The sequence below is a fragment of the Myotis lucifugus genome, unplaced genomic scaffold (assembly GCF_000147115.1).
Source record: "Myotis lucifugus unplaced genomic scaffold, Myoluc2.0 scaffold_70, whole genome shotgun sequence".
Taxonomy (NCBI): domain Eukaryota; kingdom Metazoa; phylum Chordata; class Mammalia; order Chiroptera; family Vespertilionidae; genus Myotis; species Myotis lucifugus.
This window is the reverse complement of record NW_005871118.1, coordinates 3,607,092-3,625,243: the sequence shown is the minus strand read 5'-3', so window position 1 is coordinate 3,625,243 and position 18,152 is coordinate 3,607,092. Positions and strand designations below refer to the sequence as shown.

General features: G+C 41.2%; 1 protein-coding gene across 1 annotated transcript in view; it reads left to right on the top strand.

Annotated features, from left to right (window-relative positions):
* Positions 1-13,498, top strand: part of MME (membrane metalloendopeptidase) — a 95,520-nt gene extending 82,022 nt beyond the window's left edge. The window contains exons 21-23 of the mRNA XM_006090329.3: positions 1,326-1,421; positions 1,786-1,862; positions 12,236-13,498. Coding sequence (XP_006090391.1) covers positions 1,326-1,421; positions 1,786-1,862; positions 12,236-12,335 — 273 coding nt within the window. The 3' untranslated portion in view covers positions 12,336-13,498. The remainder of the gene's footprint in view (positions 1-1,325; positions 1,422-1,785; positions 1,863-12,235) is intronic.
* The last annotated feature ends 4,654 nt before the right edge of the window (positions 13,499-18,152 follow it).

The following is an 18,152-nucleotide window of genomic DNA, read 5'->3' as shown; positions in this document are numbered from 1 at the left end:
GAGTCCCTTGGACTCTGATGGGTTTTCCTTTCTCTATGTTGTAGCCGGGAAACACTGAAGGCAATAAGCTGGGGCAATCACAGGGCTCATCTTATTTGTTCACCATCTCAGAGAGATTACTCCCCCTTTTCCCAGTGTCCAGTGCAATGCAAGCCATTGTTTCATATGTTTTTTCCATCATTTGGTTGTTTTAGTGGGAGTGTTGTTTACCCCGTCCCTGTCACTCCATCTTGCCTGGAAGAGGAAGGCATCGGTACTCTTAATACTCCTGTAGTTATTCTTATATACTGCCAGATTAAGAATCACTGATTTAAAAATCCAGTCAAAGTCTGGGCTGATGGTACTTCCATGGAGATGCCCATCTAGAATAAGTACAGAATTATAATGCAGCAAAATAAATTTGTGCAAATATTTTATTATGCACAAAATTATAATGTCTAATGCTCTGTCCCCTACTAGATTGTGAACTCCCTAAGAAAGAGCAGTCTCGAGTATTCCCCATTTACCCAGCATTTTTACTTAGTAGAGACTCAATAAATCTATGATAATGGCAAATAGAAAGAAATGAAATATATTTTCTGCTTATCTAATTGGTCACTTTCCTTTGTAATAAATTGGAAATGACTCATCTCAAAAATGTAGTTGTCAATTCCTTTCTTAAAGTATATTTAAGTAGAAGAACACTACATTTTTCAAGTGTCCATAAATCCTCTTGACTTGAGATCACTTTTTGACATTCAAATAACCTAAATTCCTTTTTCCTAATGTAACTGAAGTTCACTTTGTTTTGTCTTGTCTTCAAGGAGCCAAAATAATTGCTCATTCTTATTTTTAGAGTCATAGGATATTAGGCCTCTAATGGATCTTAAGAGAATCCCTTAACTTTTGGCAAGAATCACCCAAACAAAGTCTGCTATGAGTATATTTTGCTAAGAGTAGTAACTAAGCTAAATATAGCAATTACAGACTCTCTTGGCAATTCATTCTTCCAACTAGCTGGACTTATCCATCTATCAGTAGGACAACATTTACATAAGCTTTTCATTGCTTATTTAAGTCATCCATTGATAACTGACATTTGTTGGTCATTTGATGTGTGCTGAACTCTTCTCATTTGTTAATCATTATCCTGTTTTTTCAAAGCATTTGTAAATGAATTCTAGTTTTCTTTCTAATCCATGAAATAGTTGTAGGTTGCCATATCTAAGTATATAATGATGATTCTGATACAAAAAGTTAATTACCTGTTACATGGTCTTTTGCATAGATTTATATATAAATTTGTAAATGCTAAACATCATGTTTCTGTTTCACTAACTGCCTAGGCCTATCAAAATTATGTTAAAAAGAATGGTGAAGAAAAATTACTTCCTGGACTTGACCTAAATCACAAACAACTCTTCTTTTTGAACTTTGCTCAGGTATGCTACCATTCTTGATTGATAGATATGAAAATCATTTTGAGTTATAATTTTATAGTAAGTTAGATAATGCATGCTGAGTTTTCTTGATTTAATCAATTGTGGCAGATCGTTTGACTTGACGAAATTTTATTGTGTATAACAGACTGTCAGATTATATCAATGATAATTATGCTCCTGGTTGCCTATGCTCCTGGTTGCCTATCATTGAACAGTATTTAAAGAGTAAATGGTTGAGGAATGCAGAATTCCAATTTAATTTTTGCAGTAGGAAGTTTGCTTTTTTCTCAGCCTGCCCAAACAAGTAACTAGTATCCTTGATTAAACTTAAGCACAACATTTCCTTTTTCTATTCCTATCCTAGGTGTGGTGTGGGACCTACAGGCCAGAGTATGCAGTCAACTCCATTAAAACAGATGTCCACAGTCCAGGCAATTTCAGGTATGTGGATTTGAACAGCAGCCAAGGTGCTCTAATATTGGCCCCATTAGTTCTGAGTTTGGAAATTGGCCTTTTCTAATTCTGACTCTATAAAATTTGGAAATCCAGTGTTGTTGTTTTCTTCTCTTTTGAGGGTTACAGATAGGATCAACAGAGCAGATCAGGTAAATGTCATGTTTACACAAGCATAGCCTTCACTGCTCTATTCCTCAGACTATACGTGACCTAGGTTCAGTGCTTGATGAATTCCAATAAAGATGTCACCTCAGAACAGTGGCTCTATTTAAAGGTAGCACAAGACATTTCTAAAAGGCTGTAAAAGGTTTAGGCTTAGGACCCATGAGTAGCTATGCCAAAGAAAGATTTTCGTTCAGCATAAAGGGAAACTTTCCAGTAATTAGAGCTTGTACGTCATGGAATAAAGTTATCTCCAAAGCTCCAGGAGAGAGTACCTTGAAGCAAAGGTCCGAGAACAGCCTGTCAAGGATGATGGATTAAAATGCTCTGCATGGTGGAAGAATGAGTTAGAAGATATCTAAAACCCTTCTCAAATCAGAAAATCTTTGAGAACATTGGATTGAAAGAGAATCACTCTAACCAGCATTTGAATGTTAAAGCCTAGATCCCTATCTAGCTGTTTTAGGACTAAATTCCTAATGCTACCCGCTCCACAGGGACTTCAACCCTTCTGATCAGCAACAACTTTTCTCAGGCAAGACTATCTGAAAAATAAATTTAAAATTTTGTAGGGTGATTGGAAAACAGAGTCTGAAAACAAAAGGGAACTAATGGGCTGAATTTCAGAAGCACTTCCTAAATAAACATGAGCACAGTGCCCATATCATTCACTCCTAGGGAAAGACCCCATCCAAATATGAAACAATAAAATACCACATTTAAAAACTCGTGTTGTTCTAGTATGATCATTAGCAGCAGCAGCAGCAGCATCATGTATATTTGCCTTAACATTTCTTTCAAAATTCATTCACTCAACAACTGTTTATTGTATTTTGTTTTTTGTATAATCCAAGCTAAATTTAGTCTTACTAAAATATCCAAATAAACTGCTTTTTAGGTAACCAGCAACAAAAGTCACTGGATCAATTGACATTGTTTTATCCAAGTAACTTTTAGTTTCAATTTTTAAAAGTTGTCTTTTTTCTTCTGAAGTCTTTGGAAGTTAAGATGTAAGAATCTTATAATTGCTCTCTGAGGATAAGAGGGAGCAGTTATAAGCTCATGCAAACTACTAACCACCGTAACAATCGAATTTTGAAGTTCTGCCACACATATCCCCATGGCCTAAAGCATCCTATCTAATAAAAGACAAAAAGAGTAATTAACCGTACCTCCGCTATGCTTCCCATTGGCTAATCAGGGCGATATGCAAATTAACTGCCAAGAAAGATGGCAGTTAACCACCAACAAAGATGGAGGTTAATTTGCATATGTAGGCCCCAAGCGACGGAGCGAAGCCGGCTGGCCCTGGGCAGGAGCAATGAGTGAAGGCCGGCATGGCGAGTGAAGAGCAAAGAGGGGGGCCCGCCAGCCCGCGCACACAGGGCCGGGGGCTTAGCTAAGGCTTAGTGCATACTCCCCGGTGGCCCCACAGCAGGGCATCCTGGCAGCCTCCTGACAGGAGGGCAGACAGGAGAGCCAGGTGGGGCAGGGGCTGCAGGGAGCCATGGAGGGGCAGGGCGGCCGGAGCCAAGTTCCCGGGGGTCTGAGGAGAGTGCTTGACAGGAGCCCAGACTGCAAAGAAGGAAGAGGAAGCGGCCACAGGGAGTTCTTCCAATCCCCCTGCACGGACACCCTACCCCAGCCCCCGCACCCCGGGGGGACAGGGAGGCTGACCAAACAGGGAGAAGTCCCAGCCTTGGGGGTAGCTGCAGCCTGTATCTCTGACTCCCAATCTCTTCCCCTGCCACCCCGCCAGGGGCGCCCACAACAATAGCACGCCTGCGGCAACCAGTCAGCACCCCCGAAGCACCCAAGGCCCGTGGCCTGCCGCTGCTGGGCCCCCTCCACTGGGGCCAGGCACGCCTCTCCTCCCTACAACTCCAGACCTGGGTGGAGGCAGGCCTAAGCGGCCCCTCAGGGTCAGACTCATCCCCCCCAACACCCCCTCCCTGACAGCAGTGGTGCTGTCTCCGCAGCAGAAGTGCACTGAATCTTGCCGGGGGTGCAGCTAAACCCGCCCTCCTAGCCCGCCTGGCCCCACCCTGGCCCGGCCCCTGCCCTGCTCCAGGAGATTGGAGCCCCGCCCTGAGCACATACAGCTGCAAAAAGGACCATGTACAATTTAAAGAATGGTGTCAAGTGGGGAGGTTTGACAGTTACTCCCCCTTCAGCCTTGCCACCCCCCTAGCGCCCCCCTAGCACTCCCCCCTCCCCCTAGCCAGCGCCTCCAGGGACGACCACTGCTACAGGGCCACTGGCCAGAGCCCGCCCCTCTGAGGCCTGTGGAACCCTCTGCAAAGCTTCCATAGCTACAGTCCCAGGAAACAATCATGCCCTCCTCCCCTAATCAGCACCTGCTACCTGCGAGGGTACCCGTGGGCTTAAAAATAACAATCCCTTCCCATTTAGACATCACTTACTTGATGAAACATTTCTAGGTTTATTAGCTCAGAACCTCCTCATGACAACCCAGTGAGGTAGGCGGAGAAGGGATTACAATTCCCATGGTAAATGCGTATGCAGAAATGAAGCTCAGAGAGGAAAAGTGTCAAGCACAGTGGTTCTCAAGGTTCAGCACACGCCCCACAGCGGGGAGGGCAATTTGATTTTAAGTGGGGACAATTCCAGAATGAGTTAACAGTGAATTTTTTGCATTTCTTATGGTTCGAAGGGGCCTCATCTACAGCGTATCCTATATAATGAAAGGCTAATACGTAAATGACTGAATGGTGGAATGACCGGCCACTATGCTGTGCGCTGACCACCAGGGGGCAGACACTCAACACAGGAGCTGCCCTCTGCTGGTCAGTGTGCTCCCACAGGGGGAGAGCCGCTCAGCCAGAAGCCAGGCTCACAGCTGGCCAGCACAGCAGCAGTAGTAGGAGCCTCTCCCGCCTCCGTGGCAATGCTAAGGATGTCCGACTGACGGCTTAGGCCCACTAAGCCGTCAGTTGGACATCCCCCCAGGGCTCCCGGACTGTGAGAGGGCACAGGCCACACTGAGGGGACGAATTTCGTGCACCGGGCCTCTAGTCTATATATATAAAAGCCTAAGCGACTGTTCGACCGGTAGCTATGACATGCACTGACCACCAGGGGGCAGATGCTCTGACCGGTAGGTTAGCTTGCATCTGGGGTCTGGCCAGTCGGGACTGGGCATGATGGGCCAGACATGCCCTGGAGCCCTCCTGCAGTCCCTCCCCAGCCCCAATCCTGCACCCATGGGGTCCCTTGGCCTGGCCTGCACTCTCTCGCAATCCAGGACCCAGTTTCTCTCGGAGAGCCAGTTTTGGCCTGATCCCTGCAGGCCAGGCCGAGGGACCCCACTGGTGCACGAATCCGTGCACTGGGCCTCTAGTATATCCATAAAAACCTAAGTAAATTTAAGTAACATTATTGTAATACCTGTTACATCTGGGGTCCTTGAAGAAAGGGGACTGCAAATTAATTATTTGATAGCTCAATTTTGTCTCTTTAGTATTAACATTTTTATCTTAACCACTGGGTTAAAAACTTCTCGGTTTAAAATATATTTTCTACCTTCCTGCCTTATTAACACAACATCCTGAACAAAACTGTGTGTGTTTTTTCTTGATGACACAGACTATTGTTATGACTAATAGTTATGGTTTCACTGTTTATTAGTTTAGTGAAGTCCTCCAAAGCTAGTGTATGGGGAGCTATTTATTCCTACACTAATGCCACTAATGGTGATGCTTTTCAAATTTTCATTTTGGCTCTTTACTAGTGTTTTTCTGTTTGTTTCTTCCCTAATTCTCTTTCCTGTTACTCCATTGCCTGCTTTTGGCCATCCCATTCCCCCATGCTGATTAGCTCCAAAAACATCCTTTAGCTTGTATGCTAAAAAGTGAACGTAAGCTTTGAAGTAAGAAACACTTAAATTCCAACCATGTCTCTGCCATTTACAAACTGTTACTTAACCTCTGGGTCTCAATTTCTTGATATATAAAATGAGGATTAAATTATGAGAGTTGCTAGGAGGATTAATGTTAATGTTTCTGAAGTGCCTACTTCATATTTGTGTTTGAAAATTGGTACTAGGATTGGTTTTAAATAAGAAAGGTATGAGCAGAATAAGAATTTCTGTGAATAAAGCATATGGACTTTGCAACATTCCACGTTTCCTGACAGTCAAGTACTTTCTGTTGTTCATTTCTTATGTCTGGATAATTCAACATGTTAATCACTGATTGCTGGTTAAGTGACATGTAGGTGAATATGTAACTTTTCTACCACCAATTATAAACTGAAAATAGTTTTAATATAATTAGCTGTAGAATTTTGTATTTGTAAAAATATGTATTTAGTATAAATATGTAAAATTACTTGCAACTTTCATTTTCTTTTTTCTGACCCAAAAGATGTCTCTGTGACTATTTTTCATTCATAATAAGAGAAGTATGTGTTCTTGTTTTTTAAAGGGTAAATGGAATGCCAACCTTTTATCAAGGAAATTATTTTCTCTGGAGGTAAAGGGATTTCCTTGGCAAAAGGTTGAGGTTACATTTAGTTTTGGAAACAGGCTGCTTCCTGGCTGTACAAAGTAAAACATATTTTTTAAAGAACTTTGAAAACTAAGAGACATGGAGTTGCTATTGAAAGATTGTGTACAGTGGTTTATGTAGAAATGTTTGAAATATAGGAGGTTTTTTACTCTTATGCTTACACAGTCGCAGTATGAAAAACAAAAAGGTGAATTATACTTGATATAGAGCTAAATCTATAAAATAATTTGTTAGGTCTAAGCTATACTTGTTCTATTCTTTCTAACTAAAGTCTTCTGTACTTTTAAATGAGCTTCTAAACTATTCGTATTTAAAACAAAACATTTCCCCTTGATATTCTAGAATTTGCAATTTAATGACTTCTTTCAGTCACTTCAGGGAATGGTTGTTATGATAATATTTACTACATAAGCTGTAAATGTGTTTATAAAGTTATTTAGATGGAATATTCCTACATAATATAGAAGATATGGTAATATTTTCAAAGCAAGTCAAAATAGACCAAATTATACCTGTGTTGTATTCTACCTAAATAGTAATGGTGCTAATTTAGATGCTTAGATTGCTTGATATTTTTCTAGTCAGAAAAAAAAAACTTCAGAGAACAAATCCAACTAATAAAGCAAGAAATATTTTCCACAACTTTCTAATTCTTTTGAAAGAATATCCTTTCTAGGGTTTTATGCAGACACTAGAGGCTCGGTGCACAAATTCATATACCAATGGGGTCCCTCTGCCTGGCCTGCAGGATCGGGATGAAACTGGCTCTCTGACATCCCCCGAGGGGTCCTGGATTGTGAGAGGGTGCAGGCCAGGCCAAGGGACCCCACCGGTGAATGATTGGGGCTGGGGAGGGATGTGGGAGGTTGGCCAGCCGAGGCAGGACTGTGGGAGGGCTCCAGGGAGTGTCCAGCCCATCTCACTCAGTCCTGATCAGCCAGACCCCACCAGCAAGCTAACCTACTGGTTGGAGCGTCTGCTCCCTGGTGGTCAGTGCACGTCATAGCAACTGGTCGACCAGTCAACTGTCTGCCCCCTGGTGGTCAGTGCACATCATAGTGACTGGTCAACCGGTCAACTGTCTGCCCCCTGGTGGTCAGTGCACGTCATAGAGAGTAGTTGAGCAGTCTGAGCATATCATTTGCATATTACTCTTTGATTGGTTGAACGAACGACCTGATGACCAGACACTTAGCATATTAGGCTTCTATTATATAGGATTTTCAAGTACCATGGCTATTTTGTTTCTTATGATTCCATGATTTAGCATGCTTAAGCTAAACCCTCTTTCAAATACTGAGGTTTTCTTCATCTATCTTAAATACTAGCATTGGTTTCTGATATTTTGTAAATATCAGTGGATTTCAGTGAGCCTTGTTGAATTCCCATTAGTAATGATTAATTTTCAGCCCTTACCTTGGAATCTCTTTACTTCTTTACCAATTTATAGTGGAACACATGCTGATCAATGTGACCCTACTTTAAAAGAATTATGAATCTTAGTTAATGGCAAAGATTGGATAGTTTATTCATGAATGAAGCTAGTTAATCTTATAGCCAAGTCATTCATTTAAAAGAAGTAATAAAAAATTGTCAGTGGACCCATTAATTGCAAAAAGCTCATTCATTAATTCAAAAATCCAGTTAATTGCAGACAGGAGTAGTCAGATAAGTTGTAAGATACAAAATCCATTCTTGGTCAAGTGATGTTCAACTCCATATATCTTAGATGTTATTTTTGTTTTTACGCTTTCCAGTTTTATTAGGACATAGTAATATACATCACTATATAAATTTTAGGCACGTAGCATGATTGCTTGATTTACATATATTATGAAATGATTACCACAATAGGATCAGCTAACATCTATAATTGCTTGTACCTTTTGATCACCTTCTTCCAATTCCCCATCCTTCCATCTATAGATGTTTTTAATATAAGTGTTTATTTGCTAAGAGAATAAACAGCAGCAGAATAATAAAATAGTTTATGTAATAAAGTAAACATTTCAAGCAAATCACTTGAGAAATAATAAAAGCCTTTATTATATTCTGTTATTATAAACAAAAAGTATATAGTTTTCTTATAGCATGAAATTATGTAAGTAGTGTATGTAATATTAATGTGATGTGATCCCACGCTCAGAGATAGGATTCATTTTTTATTAATAATGTATCCACTTTTTGAAATAGAGTACTTATGTCATCCACCCAACGATTTGGTGTTATAAATAACCAAGCAGTAACTAGAATCCTAGGAAAGTAAATTAAACTGAGGTATGTTGTTGACCTAATTTATTCAGAATCAAATTATCTAAGTGAAGCCTTTGGCTGGAAAAAGAGGAGATGGAATGGAGGCCAAGAGCTAAGTGTGCGTTGGGTTGACTATTGTTGCTAGTGATGTTCTGTGAACACCTTCCTGTTTTGTAGTGTGGTTCTTTCCTTTTTAATTTCCTTAATGCTTTAAAAGTTTTAAGGGAAATGTAGAAGAAGTCATAGGTTTGGACTCAAGTACTTGTCCCGTATGATTATATCTAAGACACAATCCTTTGAAAATAATACTTATTTTTTATTTTATTTTTTATATTGATCCTCACCCGAAGAATGAAGATTTTTTTTCTTATTGGTTTTTTTAGAGAGAGTGGAAGGGAGGGAGGAAGAGAGAGAGAGAGAGAGAGAGAGAGAGAGAGAGAGAGAGAGATGTGAGAGAGACACATCTCTTGGTTGCCTCCTGCTTGAACCCTGAATAGGGCTGGGGATTGAACCTGCAACCGAAGTACATGCCCTTGACCGGGGAATTGAACCCATGACCCTTCAGTCCGTGGGCCAACACTCTAACCACTTAGCCAAACCGGCCAGGGCTGACAAAATACTTAATAAAATAAAGACAAAAAAGAGCTGCTCTTCCAGTCAGTGACTCTCGGGTGCTTCTCTGTCAGTTCATCCGGAAGCTTGTGGGGCAGTCAGCCACCGTGATGACTGTTCCCCAGCCAGAGATAGGGCTTCCTAAAGTGGGAAGGGGATTGGATTAAAATCCGGGGTGGGGAATGTCTGGACCACAGGCTGAATACGGCCCATAAAATCATTGGTCTGGCCCTGCCAAGGCATTAGGGGTGAGTTAATTGAATATTTGACTAAATATAGCGGGCTAATTTTTAAGTTGATAATTTTGTATGGCCTGTGAATGATGTTATCAATATCCAAATGGCCCTTGGAAGAAAAAAGGTTCCCCACCCCTGCAGTAAAGGAATTAAAGTTCTCTCCATGAGCCTAGAATGTAGACTAAGGACCTGTACAAATCCCTGATGTCTAAATCCGTTCATTCCTACATATACAATCATTTTTGACCATGTATCAAGTGAATTTGTTCTGAACTTTCAGATGTAAGGAATGACACCCTTTTATTATTGTTACTTTTATATCAAATTAATTCAAGCTCTGAGCTCCCACTGGACGTCAGGAGGTGAGACATTTAATTTCAGTAGTTTTCAGTGTACTCCTTTCTGGGGCTATACAGGAATTCAAGGCATCACGTGAACCGAGAAAGTAGGGAAGAGCCTCCACCCTGCTGTGCTCACAGCTGACACTCTTACAGTCCGAGGGCTCCATCTGAAGTCAGGTGGCTCTGTCTCCTTCCATTGTTCATGGGCAAGGGCCACAGGAGCCACCAGTATTGATGTTCAAGTCGCCCAACAGCTACACATCATCCTATTGGGGCCCTGCTCAGAGTGGAGGCATATCCTGTCATTCTCACCACCCACCATTACTGGACTGGCCCCTCCTCAGGCTCCTGGCAGTGGGCCAGCCTTCTCTCTCTCTCAAGTGGACTAATAGATCTCAGTTCCCCAGCTCTGGCTTCCATCCCTTCTCCACCCCCAATCCTATACCAGGAGGATTCCTCCCCGAAGGCTAGGGGAGTTGTGTTGGGGGATTGAGAGATAGTTGACGGGGTTATGAGTGACACATTAGGAAGTCAGACTTTGAGAAATGGGATATGGGTCTTTCTTTCCTAGAATGGGGATAGGGAAATGCTTTCTTTCCATCCCAGTTGGTCTATAATAGCGAGCAAACAACAAAAATACTAAACGGTGTTTTTCTTCATAATGCCCTATCACTCCTGCATGTAACTGCCATGATTAGGCAACAGGCTCATTCATCCAGTGCGTACTGAGTCCTGCATATGCATGCAGTGTCCCAGGCTTTGGGGTGAAGCAGGAGCAAGGGAGACATAATATTTTGCCCTCACAGAGATTACAGTGTAGTGGGTATGTCAGGAAGTAAAGAACAAATAACTGTAAATTGTGATAAGCTCTGTGATAGGGCGAGCACAGGGAGGGGGATCCAAAAGGGACAGTATTTGAAGAAAGCCTCAGAGGGGGTGTGGTTAGCAGAGGCAGGAAGGCGGAGAAGGAGTTAGCCATATCGTCACTGGGGAGTAACTTTCCAGGAAGTGGGCTCTGCAGGAGCAGCAAGTCCTGGAGAGGGAAGGAGCTTGGCCATTGTAAGGAATGGAAAGTAGGTCAGTGTCATCCCCATGAGGAACAGGAAGGAAAATGTACCACGAGGAGGCAGGGATGGTAGGCTGGAGCCATCAGGATGTTGGAGACCATGGTGAGGAGGTTGAATTTCCTTCAACGCCTGGAAGGTTTTAAGTAAGGGAATTCTGGAATGTGATCTATATTTTAAAGATCACTCTGTGTGCCGAATGGAGAGTGGGTTAGAGGGGGCAGACATGCTCATAGTTATACATGTTAATACATCTGTGTTGGAGATCTCAGTAGATTAAAAGGTACTCTTCGGTCATATGCTCCTAGCCTTACACGACTCCAGTCTGCTCTCCTCCTTCCAACCCAAGGTGGGTGTGGCCATGGTCTGCGTGGGCAGAGAAGGGAAGGAGCGGTTGGTTTCCGGGTTGATGGGAAAACATCACCCCTGCATCACTGTACTGACCTGTCTCTCCCCTCAGATGCTGCTTGGTGCCGATGGTAGGGTGGACCCTGTTGTTTTGCCCATCAGGGTCAGAGATAAGAAGAGCTTGGCATTTTGCCAGCCCTTTCCAGTTATTCAGGCTGGATCCAGTTTCTGATATTTATGGAGTTCTTTTGGAATAATAGATAATAATTGTTGCCTTCCCTATTAAATCAAATCAACTAATATCTGTTTAAAGTCTCTTATATTTAAGTTACCATGTGAGCCCTTTCAAGATATCATGAAAAGTCGTGATTTTTATTCTTTGACCAAACTCTCCTTATATTAACTACAGTTCCAAATATGAGTTATGCATTTATGTTACAAATGTGTATAGAATGTTTATAAATTAATTCCCCATGAGAAACTTAAAATCCAAGTGCTATTATTATATGCCTTTTACAGAAAAGGAAACTGAGGCACAGAGAGGCTACATAAATAAGTCATAACCAGGATTCAAACCATACCGTCTGTCTTCAACATCTGTTCCCTTAACTCCTATACTTTGTTAACCTCTCCATTTAAAAATTCTGTTAATGAGAAGAATGAACTCATTCTACCAGTTTCTTTCTTTTCTTTTTTTTTTTTTAACTATATTCTAAATTCACTCACTTGGCCTAATAGAGAAATGCTATAGCCCTACCATGTGGTATGGACATGAGTGTCAAATGCTGATGGTGACTTTCATTTGTTTCACAGGATCATTGGAACTTTGCAGAACTCCCCTGAGTTTGCAGATGCCTTTCATTGCCCCAAGAATTCATACATGAATCCAGAAAAGAAATGCCGGGTGTGGTGATCTTCAAAAGAAGCAGTGCAGCCCTTGGCTAGACTCGCCAACACCACAGAAATGGACAACTCTATCCAAGAGACTGGGCCATAGAGCTCACTGTTATTATACACAGGGATACCTAACAGAGATGAGAGCATCATGATAAAAATGAAGTTAGGTTATTCTGGGAAAGGGTGGAGGGACGAGGGCATCTATTGTCTATCAAATCAATCACTTCTCACTGTGTAAATAATGCTTAATCTCTAAAGATAGTATTACCGTTCACTTCTGTTTCTCGTATGATCTGCCAGTGTGATGTTGTCTCTTGAAGAGTGTTAACCATTATTAGAGAAGGATTTCTAATCCAAGGAAGAAAGAAAAAGTTGAAGAATACAATTGGCACCTAACACACATCAGTGACCCGGGAGTGAAAAACACATTGTCGAAGTACTTATTTGTATTTATATTTGCAACATTTATGCTCCTTCAAATCTCTTCCAAAGAATTCTTATACATATTGGGGCCTTGGGACTTATGTAGTTTTAAACTAACTTTTCCAGTCATCAGTTATGCATTCTGAGATCATTTTATTTTAAGTACTTAGGGCTAAAATGAAATGTCTAAAACTATGTTTTGTTGTACCTGTTTTGACTTATAACGATATTCTTGAGGTTTCTTGCAATTTTCTAAGCAATTTCTTGTTCTTTCCCTCTCTCTCTCTCTCTCTCTCTCTCTCTCTCTCTCTCTGTCAAAACTTGGTCTTTTTAAGAAATTTGTAGCAATGTATAAATAATTTTTATATTTAATTGTTGACTACATTTATGACTAAGTAATTGTTATTATAGGTAATCATTGACTATTGAAGTTTCAGACCGAGATAAATAGTTATGAACCAAGATCTGTAAAGCGATGTACAGATGAACATTTGAGACTTTTTAAACTTATCAATCATATTGATGAAAAGCTTTAAGTACACACTTTGGCTTAAACATTGCCATTGGACGGTTGTCTAAAGATACATAAGACTTGTGGTTTACAAGCAGGATTTTCCAAATTCAACCTGTCCCTTAGGTGGCTGAAATGAAAGGGCAAACCTGCATCTATGTAGCTCCACATCTCCTTATCCTTTCAGATTTGTTACCTGATGGAAATATTTTGATAATAAATTGAGATTGTGAATCCACTGCTCACTATGGTTGTTGTGGCCACCATTTAGCTCTGGAAAGTGCATTTTTGACTAGAGGGGCTTCCGTACCTCCGTCTCCAACAGACCTGCTTCTAAATTTCTAACTTGCTTAGAGTTCTGGGAGAGGATTGTTTAGTCTCTGATAGGAGCTCAGTCTTTTTTGAGGCTTTAACATTCTTTTCCTATCCTGTTCATGACTTTAGTTTTTTTCATTACTTGATTAGTATTTTACAAAACAAGTACACTTCCAAAAATCTTTATTTTTCCTAACAAAACATGAAACTGAGAATTTCGGGGGTTTCCTGCTTATTGGTTTTTCCTGCTTCTGGAAAAGTGTTATTGAAATATAACTTAAATACAAACATTTCATAAAGCATTAGTGTGCAGCTCAGTGAACTTTCTCCAACTGAACACAGCCCTGTAAGTAAGCAAACATTACCAGCCACCAAGAAACCTCTTCTCCCAACCGTCACTTCACTCCTCCAAGGACAACTGCTGCCCTGACTTCTAATGTCACACATTAGATTTGCTGTTTTTGTCTCTTATGTAAATAGAATCAACCAGCATGTATTCTTTTGTGTCTGGCTTCTCTCATTCAGCATTACATTTGTGAGATTCACCTATGTTTTTGCATTTGTTTGTGGATCCTTCATTCTCATTGCTGAATGATACTTTAGTGTGTGACTATACTACAGTTCATCCATGCACCTGAGAAGTTTCCAGTTGGGGCTATTGTGAACATGCTTACATATCACCATCTTTTAAAAATATATATATATAGTTTTATTGATTTCAGAGAGGAAGGGAGAGAGGGACATCAATGATGAGAGAGAAATCTGGGGATTGAGCCCACAAGCCTGGCATGTGCCCTGACGGGGAACTGAAGCATGACCTGGTTCATGGGTCGATGCTCAACCACTGAGTCATGCAGGCCGGGCTCACCATCTTTTTTTACTTGAGATTTTAATAGACTCATTTCCACAAGTCCTCCCTAAAGTTACTATGAACATTGAACATATAGTTTCAAACTAACCCTGGATATTCTTACCCTTTTCTCCTTCATCACTACCGCCATTATTATGGATAACTTAAAATATATTTCTGTGGATATTTTCTTAAACTGAAAACATTTCTAAATGATAGTAGTCAGAGCAATAGGAGCATCCAGCTCTGAAGAGAACAACTATCTTTGAGTCATTTAATTTCTATCCTGTTACAGCAGCTGAAGAACCAGAAATGAAGAATGACTAGTACAAATAACAAAAAAGACACTAGACTCTCCACTGCTAGCTCTTTAAAACATAAGCCTTCTTTCTATATGAAAGAAGTGAGTGAAATTGTCAGGGGGTTGGGGGAGAAACCCAACCCTCTTCAGTGCCTCACTCTCCTTTCTCTAGAAATACCAGATTTTCTGAGGTTAAAGTACAGACCAAAGTCAGAAGAACTATACTGCCCCATCCCTCACACACAAGGACATCAGTTCTTGTACGTGCACTGTTGTTGAGTTGTATGGGGACTAATGGTCTCTCTCAACCTCTCCCCATCATCTGGAGTTGTTCATCAGATAAGGCCCATCTGTAATCTCACACACAAATCCAATTCCATCATGGCTGACTCCTGGTCAAAGAGAGTCTAAAAACTGAGACACTCAGTTGGGACCTATGTCAGTGACTAGGATAGAAAGCTCTCAGGAGAACCAATGGGAGGGAGTCTGCCTCCAGGCTACAGTGCCCATGTGGTTGCCAGGTGCAAGGCGGAAAGAATGCTACCCTGGGAGAAGATTTCTTTCTTGTTCTAGCCCTACTCTGCCACTAATGACAAGATGACCATGGGCATTAGATCTGTTTTCTAGGGCCTTTGCTTTTCCTACCTGAAAAAAAAAAAAAGAGGATTTGATTATTCTCTCAGTAGTTCACAGCAAGAGAAGGAGAATGCCTGCGATGCTGCCTTACTGTAATCTGTCCTCCAGGTTAGAACCACCACTGGGTAAGATAATTTCAAAACTCCTATGTAAATGCCTAAATCTAAAGAGACCACATTATAGTCCAAAGTAAAGGGTCAAAGTTTTATGGAGTTAGGGTCTGTGCTGTTCTTACAGTTTTCCCCAAAGCCGTCATCATTCCTGTTGGCATAGATGACGTTCTCCAAGTAGAAGATAATTTAGAAATAAGACTCCACCCTGTCAAAGATGGAGAATCAGAAAGTTTTACCAGGTTCCAATCTCAAGAATTTAAAACAAACATTGCCTAGCCAGCTCTGTTCTGGCTTCCCTGACCCCACACCCTTCCCCACCCCCGTCAACCTCCATAGCCAGTATGTCTTGAAAACTTAAGGCCAAATGGAGCTTTCTATCGATGTAATCTTACACTTCCTGCTAGCTTTCAAATTAAATCTTTTTAAATTGAATAATGTTAACTATTAGAGGCCTGGTGCATGAGATTCATGCATTGGTGTGGGGCTCATCCCAGTCAGCCGAGCAGCTGTGGACCCACCCTCTGAGCGGCTACTCCCACTGCAGGACCACCGTTCTTCCCAGTCAGCTGAGTGGTGCTCCCACTGTGGGAGCGCACTGATCACCAGGAGGCAGCTCCTGCATTGAGTGTCTTCCCCCTGGTGGTCAGTGTGTGTCATAGCAACTGGTCAACCCGTTGTTCTGCCATTCTGTCACTGGGCTTTTATTATATAGGATTTTACCAATATTTTCTTGTTTTTACCAACCCATTCTTCAAAGATATCATAGTTTTCATCCTGATTTCTTTTACAAAGTTCAATGAAAAAGTTGCCAAATGCTATAGGGAGTCACAGACCTAATCAGATAACTTAGGCAGAAAACAGAAGTGTCTTTGTGCACAGTCCCTGGACTGAGGTACTTGACTTTTGGTTGATGAGCTGAAGAGAGGAACCATCCGTGGCTGGTGTCAAAGTGGCACATGTTTATTGTATTCTAATCTATTTTTAACAGTGTTGTCTTAATTCCAACACCTTTGCATTTTGCATGTCCTCTAAAACAGTGAGAAACACGACTGTCATTTTCAACTCCATGCCCACAGTACTATGCTTCTATTTTGTTCTTTGACAAAACAGACCGTCAGGTTGTGCAAGGGAAGCCTGGCAGAAAAATGAGCATTGCTCTGCAGGACATGATGGGCTCTCGGCTTGTGCAGTGTAGAAAGACTAGGAAGTCTAGCCATTGTGACTCATTTGTACATTTGTGGATTTTCTTTCTACCCAGAAACTGACCATTTTTTTTCAGGTATCATTCATGTTAACATCTGATTCTACCTCTTTAAATGAACTTGATGTCATCTCTGATCTGATCACCTCAAATTATAATGCACCCTAAAAGTTTCCTCCATATCCAGGAAGAAGAAAGTGGGGTCAAGTATCTAGATTATCATCGCCTTGGTGAAAATCTCACAACACACATGCTATCCATGCCCTGTCCCCTGAAATACAGCATCAAATATGTAATGATAAAATGTTTATTGCAGTTTTGTCCATAATATGGAAGAAAGGGGGAGAAAAAACTAAATAGCAACAAACATTTACATTTGTACAAAGAAAATATGAAAAGAATGCAATGTTGGATATTCATTAGAATGTCAACTATGTTAAAATATTGCTGCATAGAAAAAGTTGGAAGAATATATACCAAAAATTAATAGGGAATATCTCTGAGTGGTGCGATATAGGTGATTGTTAGGTCCTTTTCCCCCCTGAATTTTAAATATTTCTGTAAGCTGAAACATTACATTTAATATATACATACATATATATATATGTATGATTTCAGAGAGGAAGGAAGAGGGAGAGAGAGAGATAGAAACATCAATGATGAGAGAGAATCATTGATCTGCTGCCTCCTGCACGCCCCCTACTGAGGAGTAAGCCCACAACCTGGGCATGTGCCCTTGACCAGAATTGAACCCAGGACCCTTCAGTCCGAAGGCTGACACTCTATATACTGAGCCAAACCAGCTAGGGCTGAAACATTACATTTTAAAAGTCATCTAAAAAATGTTGTTTGGAAGAAAGGAGGTAGTAAGGGAGAAAAGATGGAAGGGAGGGAAATGAGGGGGAAATTGACCAAAAAATTGAAACATAATTCCATTGAATTTAAGATGTGTTCATTTATTTAAGAAGCTGTAAAGTTTTGTATGTTAAGGAATCCAGCCAATGGAGTTTGGTCAGCAGCTCTCCCTCCCCCACACCCCAACAGGCCAGATCTCAGTTTTATGAAGTGGCTTTGAAAGACGCTGCTTAACACAGAGCAGGGAAGTTTGGTGGACCTTCTGCTGATCGTGCTTGAAGTGGTTCTGTGAGAACAAAGCCTTGTACTCTCGAGGTTTATGTGTGTGTGTGTGTGTGTGTGTTTTCTCAAATGCTGAAGGGTTCACTGATCTGGCCACACTCTCCCACCTGGTCTCCCTCCCTACAAAATCCTAGCATCTGTCAAACCCTGACTAAGGTTAAGGATACAACCTATAATGTGAAACAGGAGCCAGTAAATTATACCGTGATCAGACCTGAATGTTCCACCTGGTAGGCACCATGATTTACCTGGGTGACAGGTGCTAAAATTTAGAGGTTGAACAGGGAGAAGGCAGAAGGAGACAGCTAATCCCAGGTGACTCACTAGTTATATGTGCTTGTATTTG